Source organism: Plodia interpunctella, chromosome 20 (assembly GCF_027563975.2).
Source record: "Plodia interpunctella isolate USDA-ARS_2022_Savannah chromosome 20, ilPloInte3.2, whole genome shotgun sequence".
Lineage (NCBI taxonomy): Eukaryota > Metazoa > Arthropoda > Insecta > Lepidoptera > Pyralidae > Plodia > Plodia interpunctella.
In genome coordinates this window covers 4773977-4785544 of record NC_071313.1, presented here as the reverse complement: position 1 = coordinate 4785544, position 11568 = coordinate 4773977, and the positions used below count along the sequence as shown (strand labels likewise).

Here is an 11568-nt window from a genome sequence, read left to right as displayed (position 1 = left end):
CCCTAAATAAAAATCAAAATAAAAATATTATTTGGAGTAATTGGCACCCCTACTGCGCCCACTGTGCAGACCGCTTGACGCCACTTGAGAACATCTTATAGGAAAATAATTTAGCTTTCGAAACCCTATTGCTCTTAGGGGCATGTTGTTATTTTGTTGTAGTTAAAATATCGGCGGATTGATCAAACAGATTTATATTGTTTGGCCGTGTGTGAAGTATGTTTTTTAAAATTCCCAGTCATTCGTAATACATTATAAATACGTACATATTATTCAGAAGAAGGAGAAAAGTGCCACAGGCCCATTTCTGATCAACTCAAAGCAAAATTCATGTACTGAAAAACTGTAGCCAAGAACATGCCAAGAAAGAATTAACAAAAAATCCGATTTTATTCACCAATGCCAGCTGATTTTAGATTAAAAAAAAAACAAAGTAATAAAGTAAAACATACCGCAAATATTTTTTTCTGTTTCCTCAAAGATCGAAAAGAAATTTCCCTATTTTACTGAATTTAACCCTCGGCTGCAAGTGCTGGCGACGTATTTTTCCCACACACCCCTGGACATTCTTACCGTGCCAATTACGGAAGGGTTGGCCCTTAGCCCTCCGCCAGAAAGCGTGGCAGGGCTCCTAATTAGAGAGGCCCCGCTGATTTCTGCTCCTTGCTTCCATCTGGCCTCGTGTTCTTGGGAAATTCTCGCTTGAAAACAACATTCTTCTCAAACTGTCGAGAATAATGAACAGGAATAATTTTATCCTAACAAAGTTGTAAGTAATTACTAGCTTTTATTTGCGGCTTCGCTTGCGTTAATTTGCCTTCCCAAAAAAGAACCGGAAATAAAATTCGAAGAAAAACTTTCAACCACTTATATATCCACTTAGGGCTGGAATTTCCTGAATCCATTCAGTCCAATTTATAGCGGATGACTTCTAGACACAATTTACTTTCCTGCGAAATTTGAAAAAAAAAAAAATATTTTGGAGATTTCGTGAAGAGTGTGTGTTTTCACTTTTATACTTATATATACAGATTTTAGTTATTTTTTATTAAATTAGGTAAAGCTACTTAATTTACAATAGAAAAAATACATCATAATTAAAAAGAACAGAATAATTAATATTCAATGTATTGCACAACCTGAATTTTATCGAATATGTACATTAGATCATACAGACTAATGGGATATATAAAATTTAGATATAAATTACTAGCAGTCAAAATCATAACCAGTTTTCCAAGTACTTAACTCTATTACAACAAAATAACCACTTGAAAATCAATCTCCGATAAGGACATTTGATCACCCCACATAGCCATAGGCGAAAAATTTGCAAGTTATAGCTTTTATTAGGGATATGCGGCCAAACAGAAAATAAACGATCCCCAATAATAACAGACATATTACCAAACACTTTCGATGTCTTGTTTTTTACCTTAACTTATAAAAAAATTCTTTCTTTTTATTAGCCAGTAGATGCCTTTGCCCAGCAGTGGGACAATACTAATATTACAATAAAATTCACAAATCACCGATTTTTATTTATTTATTTAAATTTTATTGCACTCAAAAATTAATATACAATTGATGATACAATAGACGCAACTTAACATTGTCTGTCAGTATATCTTTGCGTCACTTGGAGAAGATGATACGACACATATATATATTCATGTACATTGTACATACATTCTGTCGATACATACATAACTTAAATAGTTACAGACATAAAAATGTAGATAAAATACTTAATTATACTGCATAAACTATTGCAACTCTTGTTCACGATAGTAATTCCTAGCAACTTAAAGTAATGTTCAATAGTGTTCTCCTCATCGAATAGTAATACACATGGTAAACAATTTTAAGTAAAATTATACAACCGTTACGTAATCTTTTATTTGAAATAAACTTACAAATTCCAAATTTAGTTCATCACAAACAGAACCACTGTCCACAATCGAATCGGACTTGGTCGGTTTTATCTTAGTAGTAATAGAATGAATGAAATGAATGGAAACAGAAATCAATGGCGACCACAGCTGGCGAGCATTGTTAGCGATCTCGATCAATTTGTTATCGTTCATTCGATTATTCGGCCGCTCAGTTGGAACGCGATTTGTGTTACGACATACTTCGGGCAATTTTTGCTATAATTACTCTCTTTCATCTTCGCATGTCCTCGGTTGCGTTTGAAACTGTGAAGCCACGAAGCCCGGGGTCAGCGTAAAAAATAATTTAAAGATTTTGAAGATTTGGCTGTAATTTTACAACCGGCCGCCTGCCTGACGTCAATGCTCATTGGGAATGCTATTGTTGCCTATCAGCTAGTCCAACTCGTTATACTCGTACGACATCCAAGTGAGGATATGGAGTGGTTCTATTCTAGGGCGGAACCACACCGCCATTTTGTTATAATGAATATTGATTTTTATATAGTATAACTAACAATTTTGGTAAAGAATTGGTAAATTCTTCATTACAATTAAAACATCTGAATAAGGTCTATTTTCCTATAAAGTTATTATGAATTGAAAGTTCACAATAAATATTTATGTCATTTTATTTTTAATTTAATAAACTATAATTCAAACCAGACTGAAGTATTGTTTGCATACTTACAATATTAATCTCTCATTATCTCAATGGTGAACTGGTTGACAATGAATAGCATTAATAACCTTTAAAGATGTACAATAATATAAACAAATGAAAACACACTCATATTTCTATGCCTTATATCTGTATTAGATAATAAACATTCATAATTGCATAGAATTTAGACTCGAACTTCATAAAGAAAAACACACCTGATGAACTTGTGGGTTCGTTGACCTCCGCGTCTTCACTCCCACTCAATTAAAAGGCAGTCAGGATTGGAGCCCTACCATCGTCGCCCTTTTCGAAAACTGCCCGAAGCGAAAACGATTTCGATTCGCTGCGGGCTTCGACGTAAGACTCTTGACAATAATGAAATGACAATGAAAATGGATTTAAAAAATAAAACATCACTTACCTATGCAGATGGAAATAACTACCATTACGTAATAGCATAACACAACTTGAAAGTAGTTTAAGCTTAGCTCTGCTCTGGGACTTTACTAAAAAAGAAAAAAATTGTACCCTATGTGTTACTCCAGGTTATATTCTACCCGTGTACCAAATATCTCACAACAACAACAACACAACAATAACAATCTGTCCAGTAGATTTCTCGTGAAAGAGTAACTAACAAACATACATATACATACTTCCTCACAAACTTTCGCATTTAATAATATTAGTAGGATTTTTTGTATGTATACATATATTAATGTGCAATAAATGATTTTGTATTATATAGTAATGATATTGGTAAGTTTAAGTTTCGTTTTAAAGTAAAAATATAATTTCTCAGATATTTTGCCGGTCTTCGTAAACTGCAATTGTCACACATAAATCCACATAATATATTTCCGACGATGACGTCTTCGATCTTTTGCCAAACATATATAGGTACTTTACCATTAATAAAAGGAAACTAGCATTCAAAAACCTAATAAAACAGATAAAATTACGCTTTTATTTGTAAATCTATTCACTGAATTGTCGATTGTTCCACAAACAATTTTGGCATGTGGCATGTTGATTCCGATCCGATAGTGTTTGTTTAAGGGCCTGGTTGTCGGTTTGTAACGGTTTTGACTATTTGAAAGTTATTTCACGGTGATTTACCGGGATTAGGAAAATCGATACGGCAATCGTGAACATTCTTATTTTTAACTGTCTATATTCCCACTTTTCTACATTTTGTGGAAATCCATACCTCCATACTAATTTTTAAATGTGAAAGTCTGTATATCTATCTGTCTGTTCTGGTAGTTAAAGACCACCGTACAAACATAAGCTCTTTTCTTTCAAAGACTTAACCCGCAAATGACTATAATGGGGGGGTGAAAGTTTGTATGAAAATCATGTCTGTTCTGCTTTTGCAGATAAATTCACGCAGTCGAAGCCGCGGGCAATAGTTAGTGATTTCATAAAACGGGACAAATGTTTGTAACTATGGAAAAGCGCAAAATGCGCGGCGATATTTTCTCTCAAAACACAACAGGAGCTGCCAGTTTAATTAATTTATTACTATAGTTCCGTAGTAAATAAACCAGACAAATACAGATTTACTGGCTAAGTATTAACTATTCGCGGTAGATATATCAAAAATACACGTGTATTCAAATTGATTATATATTGTACCGCGAAACTATGAAAAGGACCCTACCCTCTAGGCATTACCGACATTGACACAACTTATCAATATGTTGGTCCAAATATCGACACATGTCGAATTGACAATAGCCCGTTCAAGTACATCCTGTATCTATAACAATTCATAGCTTTCCTCTACACGTTCTTTACGCAACCTTATTTCTAAAGACATTGAATTCACTTTCGCGTGAAATTCGGTTTTATGACTGCAAGTATGTATTTGTATAGGTACTTGAAGCCAAGGGGATAGTTTAGAGATTATGCTCAGTAATTGTGTTCTAATGCTTATTGAGTGGAGCAGCAGGCAGTTTCGGTTGAAATACGAAACAGATTTCGAAAACAAAGTACGATAGTAGGTATCTCTGCGCACGTGACTATTTTAATCACTATTTTGTTTTAAATTGACTGTAGGTGTTTTTGTTTTATGAACATTAGTTTTATATATTTGACAGGGATAATTTTAAAGACCATTTTCTTGTACTATTTATATAGTTTTATTTAAAACTACAATAACAAAACATACTAAAGTTGGAATTATAGTCCAACTTTCACAATTCTTTTGGAATGTTCACTAAATCCCAAGCATATTTTCATAGAATTTCAAGAAGTGGTCGTTTATCGAGTGTTTACATATTTATTTTTTACACATTTGAAAGTTATACAAACACGTATCTTATTCGGACTTAAATAATAGATCATTACAGGCTTAAATTACATTTAATCATTTTGTACAGTTGCACATACAGTTTAGTCATACAAAACTGTAGAGCGACGGTAACCATTTCCCTAAACCAAACTAAATTCAGCTTCACACGCAGATATTACGAGACGGGGTCGATCAAGCCCCGCGCCATCGGGGGTTCCAAGCCCAGGGTCGCCACGACCCCAGTGGTCCAGAAGATTGCCGACTACAAGCGGGAGTGTCCCAGTATCTTCGCCTGGGAGATTCGGGATCGCCTGCTCAGTGAGAACGTGTGCAATAACGACAATATTCCTAGTGTAAGTACGTTTTATCGTCTATTTTCTTGTTATTGTCATTAGACTTACATTTCCATATTTACATATATGCATGCATATATATATTTACATGTGATGTTGTACAGGTAAAGGATAGTACGTTTACACCTTTCGGGACCTTTTGCGGGTAAAGGCCCGCAGTTATGGTAGTTCTTTTAGAAAGCTTTAACCTGTCCATAAAACTTATATTTAAATGAAACTTAACAACATTTATCATTCACCTTAAAACTGTCATTCAAATTATCCATACAGGGAACTACTTTAAACCAGATAGACTATAATCGCAATATTGTAACGTCACAACACTCAATTATTGAATTTAATTATAATCGACAAACATATGCCCGGCCCATTGTGCCGCCTTCAAAATAAGCCGGACAAAATCCAGTGACATTTCTTTTAATCCAATTTCGCGATATTAAAAATTGTATTCTATTTCGGCCATATGTTTTGGGGTCCGAGCTGAGGGCCTATTGTCCACCAGGGTCTTTTCAAGATGGACTGAATGGTGTCCATCGGCGTTTATTGATGATCGCTTATAAAACTTACGTGGGATGTTGATATGTACGTTTTTGTCGGTTTCTTTACAAATCGATGTCTATTATCGCGAGTTCATAAATTTTACTCGATTTTATTGTGCCGTTGTACAATCATTGCTAATAAATTGTAAAAAAGAAGTGAAAGAGATCAGACTCCAAGAGTTTATTAAACTTCCACCTCTATTGTATCCATTGAAACTAATATCTTAGGTACATCAAAATTCTAAATAAATAAATAAATAATACAAGTAAGTATATTTATAACACAAATTATATTTAAATTTCTATTCAATATGAAATTTTATCACACTGGCTGAATCATACAGCTTCCATCGTTAAAACAGCTAAAAAGGATGAAACCACAATCCCTGTGAAAATATCACGCATAAGATATTAAATAAAGCTGTGTGCGGACTGACACGATCCGTAATCGAACCAGACTGAGCGACATCTGCTCGGCCAATGAGCGCAAAAAATCACAAAGCGAAAATTTATACGCTTTTTCATCGAGCCAATTTCACTGTTAATAATGTCACAACTCAAAAATGGAGTTTTTGTGCCCTGGATAATGTAAACACTCGGTGACACAAAGAACTCCGTGTTCCAAAGTTTTTGTGTGTGTAGTGTCGCATCCTTGGTTTTGTGGAATCATGACCGTTTTGTGCAAATTGTAACACGAAAGCTGATATGGTACGAAGATTTATTGTGTTTTTAATAGCCAATTTGTATTATACAGGATTAACGCAACTCTGCAATGAGTCAATATTTAATTATATTTGAGATGTAAAATTTCGCTTTTTGAAGTCAATAATTTTGATATCTTTTAAATTTGAAGGATTGCACTAACTAGTAATTACTTGATGCTTTAAAGTAAAAAGTTTTTAAATCTGCACTGTTAGTATTTTTCTTACATCCGTATCTCTTCTAAGTATAAAGTATTTATACTTACTTAAACAAGGCACGTAAGCATCTAAAGTACCTATCTTGACGTCGTCACTTCCGCCCAAGGGGAATAAAATTCCATAACGTATCACGATCGCGCCTGTAACAGACGTCAGATAAAACACCTCTATAACTAATCATAAATACCTCTACGTAGTCCACCCCTCGCCGGGCAAAATCGAAATACCCCTAGAAGATTCGGCGCCAAAGGGGCTATTTTTATGACTGTCGTACCTACGCATTCGGCCCACTGGGCAAATAGGTGAGCGGAACAGGGATACACTTACACGTATGTTAGAGGGAGAGGGGTGTTTACCGTGCGTTGCGTCGCCTAGTCATAACGGTCGAATGGGCGTGATGTTTCTTACCAACTGAAAGCGGACAAAAATACGTGGAACAATCGATTACTGCTCGGCGGAAGAACGGTGTAAGTGGGCCTCGTTGGCCGAGGCTTTCGTTTTGTTAAAGTCACACCACACACATGTATTTCAATATGTATATTCAATCTGTTTTTAATTTTTATATGCTTAAGCAGCTGAATTAATTCAGCATTTTAAAATGTGTAATAGTTTAGTTAAGATGTCATGACATGAAGGTTCACCATCAAATTATAAAATAAATAAAATGTTTTTAAAATCTGCCTCATGTACTTAACTAGCGCTATCATAAAAATACAACATCAGATACTTAACCAAATAAAGGTACTTTTATATAAATACGTACCTAGGTACGCAAAGTACTGTCAAAACTGTGAAGCCTACGTTTGGACCTACTTAAAAGAAGATTTCCAAAAATTTAAAAAAAATGATCTAAGAAGAAACTAAAGAAAATTATAGTCAATAAAATTTTCTTGATTTTAAATTTAAATCAAAACCGGCGGTAATACCTATAAGCAATTCATAAAATGTTGAGTGACAAAAATCAAAATACAAAACGACATAGTCACAGGCTCACAGGGCGATAGGAAAAGCATTTAAAAGATGCTGTTCACTCTTTCAACAAAGTTGACAAATAAAATTTACCATTTGGAGCGGCGGACTCACGCCCGGCCGCTTCACATACGTCATTCTTCCTCTCAAGCCTTATACTATAATTCCACATTTCCGCGTGAATGCTCAGAACATTTGTTGTCCCCCTCGCACTTATGAGAACACCGTAAAGATCTGCATCTAGCCCTCTCGGATTAACGTCAAGTGCTTATGATGGCACAGGAATTGACGGGCCCAAGTCTGCCGATATTTATAGAAATGTTACAATATTAAAGTTGCTAAAGGTTTTATTGGTTTGTATTTTGTACATGTTGTTTATTTTATCTAAAACTCTTAAATAATACGAAGATATAAGTATGAAATCGAAGTAGTTATTTTTTTTAAAATTATTATTACTATACTTTGTAACATAAAGACTCTACGTAATAAATATATACCTGTTGGTAAAGGTAGCAGTCAATAGGCATTATTGAAATAAGTGAACAAAAACACCAACTTGTTACATTGTTGCGAAATCCAAGGAAGTACCACAACAACACGTTATATAAATACTCAACACCTTGAAACTAGAACGCACTAAGCAGATAAAACGCTCACTGTGCATGAAAGCAACAGTGTAAATTAAACCGCAAGACACGATTCAAAAATCGAACTCTCGAAACAGCAGCCAAGCACCGTTAAATACGATTTGGAGACACCTAATTTAAATTTAGAATGAGTTCGATCGAGCGGGCGCACAGTGGGCCAGCGTTACCTGACACCGCCAAAATGCTACCGAGGAGCATTTTCGAGGCTTCGTATAGCGTGTATTATGTAGCCCTATGTAGAGAGGTTTCATTTTCGTTACACGCAAAACGGTTGTAACTGGAGATAGTTTTACAACGTGCGGTATTGGAACGTGGTCGAAACGATTATGTAACGTTTTAGGAAATAAGATTTTCGCTTCATTCAGATTTTATTTTCATTTTTAGTAGAAAAAAATAGTTTTCACTAATGTTTTCGATTACACAATGGAAAAATGAAACAACCACTTCAACCAAAATCACCGACAACAATTTAACAGGCATAATGAACTTGGTGAAAGCTCCATGAGCAAACTATCCAATCTCGGCGCCCTCAGAGAATTGCAAAAAATGTTCCCCTAACCAAAAGCTACCCCAATCTGAAACCGCTTTTCACCGGGGAATCGACCCTGGGTCTCCGCGGGTTAAGCGCGTAGTACGTTAAAATGTTTATAGATAATACCAATGACGTAATAGTAAGTCTAATTCGCCGGCATCGCGCCCCCTACCGGCGGAATTTGTATTCATCGTAATGGTTTTTGTCCGGATATCTCGTAGGTATCGGTTTGATGTTGAATAGACGTGGAAAAGTGTATAGAAATGGCTTATAGTATAGGGTCTCTATTGACGTGCCTGTTGGATTGTTGTGATCTTTTTAGATAAGGCATTTAGATAATTGCGATTGGATTTGGTAAACGGTTAAATTAAAGTGGGTAAAAGGGCAGGACATTCATCCACATATTTTCTTCTTTCTTACTATTTTTAGAAGTATTTTTCAAATATCTGAAAAAAACCCTGGCCGGTCAGAAAAAGTAAAATAAGTTCCAAAGTCCAACAATCCATCACTAATAAATTTAAAATGGGTAAACGTTCCAATTTCAAAACGGACCACCAACGCCGGTGGATCTCTAACACTATCGCTTGCTAGATGATCTATCGTGAGGTAATGAGCGCGCGCGGTGACACATGTCATCTGTCAAACTGACGCGGGAACGCCCGCGCACAGAAATGATCTATTGGGCCGCTATCACTGCGAAACTTGATACCTTCGCTTTTAATTACATTTTACATGTTCTGATTTTATCTGTGGACGAGTACAACTTTAAACGTTAAAGTGTCGCTAGATGTTGATAGAACACCACGGTACTTGGGAGTTGTTGATAAACTTCTTGGTCAAAACGTTTGTAGTTAGCATGTTGACTCTTGAAAATCCTTCCAAGCTCATCCGGTTGTATCGTAGGTATAGTAAACATTTACAACATAAAATATTTAAAAGTTTACAATAATTGAATTCGGGTAAAATTCAGAAAAAAGTAACACACCCATATAACCAGTTTTTTAAAAGTATTTTATTCTGCCTAAAATCACAATTTTTTGAACATAATTACGTTCCGGTCTGTTGCTTAGTGTTCGCACCCGGCGTTGCTCGTCGAAAGAGAGATATCTTATTACGGAAGATACGCGTCATTGCCAACGGTTAACTTTTAAGCTTCAATTCACACTCTATGTCCAAAGAGGTAATTTTAATTTTAAAAGTAACGTTGTAAATGTAGTTATATAAATTACTATTTGCAAAACTTAGTAACCGCGACGAATAAATAAGGAAAAAGTTGAATCCCCTTTTTAACACCTACAATACTTGATACTGCTTGCATGTATATTTTTGTCCACAACTAATGTTCTTGTTAGTAATACTATTTATTATAGTAATTATAATTTAAAAATATAATAATATAGAACTAGCGTATTTTTCTAATTAAACAATAATTTCGTTTCGCCTCTAAAATAAATTGACATTATTAAAAGCTATCTATTTCTTTTTCCAAATGAGACACAATGCAACTGTAATTAACCAAGAGTCAATATTTATTTTCGAAAAATTGTTAGGCAGCTGCGTTAACGTCCATATTTAAAAAATCTTGTTTAAAGCCCCCCATACACGCTCGCCCCGTCTAAAACTGTCGAAAGTTTCAGACCCTTTACACACATCGCTGGACACCAATTCGGGAACCCTAGTGGTAAAAAGGCGTAAGTCAATATACAACGTTCTGTGCCGAGAATATAAAAAAAATAAGCTTCGATATTTTTGTAACATTATTTTAAAGTTGTCGCGATGACCGAAATCGATCGGACTTCATCATCATCAACGTTATTTTGTTATAGGTACCTATACAAAAATTTTCATTTCACTGATATTTTTTTTGTTATAATTAATCATTTTACTATAAAGTTTATAGAGAGTTTATAGTATAGTGATTTATAACATTTTTTTTTCACGGTATAGTACATTGTTTTACTAACTGAAATCCGGATACAACGTCAAAGTGGTATGTAGGTATATTTACATACCACTGCGGAATATAGCGATAAACGACATACAGTCGATGTAACGACGACACCCAACGTCGATGTAAAATTACCGTATTCTGATAAAACTAAAGACATTAATGCGATACGCAAAGCCAATTAGCGCAACAAATTGTACAAACTCAGCGTTTGATAAAAAATAAAATAAAAAACAACAGCTGCACGCATTCTTGCGTAATAACGCGAGAGGACGCGCGATTAGCCGGCCGATTCTTCAAATAATGACATCTGAACAAATACCCTGATCTATGTAACGTTACAAAAAATGAGTTAACCTCATTTTTTAAACGACACGTGCCCCCTTTTTAGTATAGTGAAAAGCAGTACATTTTTTTAAATTTTGTACATTTTAACTAAATAATATTTCCAACATTTGTACATTTATTATTATTTATTAAGTATAAAACTTAAACATTTTACTTAAAATAATTTAAACTTAAATATAATTTTGTACTTTATGTAAACATAGGTATGCGTTTAGAAAGATAGTGAGAGTTTTTCCGTTGCCAAAACTTTCCTACGTAACCAAAATGGGTGTTATAGTGTTATAATAACGTATCTAGTTACGTTACTCGGAAGACGAATCTGACTTATAAATACAAGAATTCGTCAAAATTATTACGCCATTTCGGAGAAAACAATGACATTCAAATATAGGTAAGTAATCTTTTGAATAACGCTGCTCAC

The 11568-nt window shown here is 34.7% G+C and overlaps 1 protein-coding gene across 6 annotated transcripts in view; it reads left to right on the top strand.

Moving 5' to 3' along the window:
* Positions 1-11568, top strand: part of toy (twin of eyeless) — a 57074-nt gene that overhangs the window by 21188 nt on the left and 24318 nt on the right. For 4 of the 6 annotated variants that reach the window (XM_053760597.2, XM_053760596.2, XM_053760593.2 and 1 more), the window contains one exon: positions 5052-5244. In XM_053760597.2, coding sequence (XP_053616572.1) covers positions 5052-5244 — 193 coding nt within the window. The remainder of the gene's footprint in view (positions 1-5051; positions 5245-11568) is intronic. The other 2 variants (XM_053760598.2, XM_053760595.2) reach the window with 1 other exon arrangement.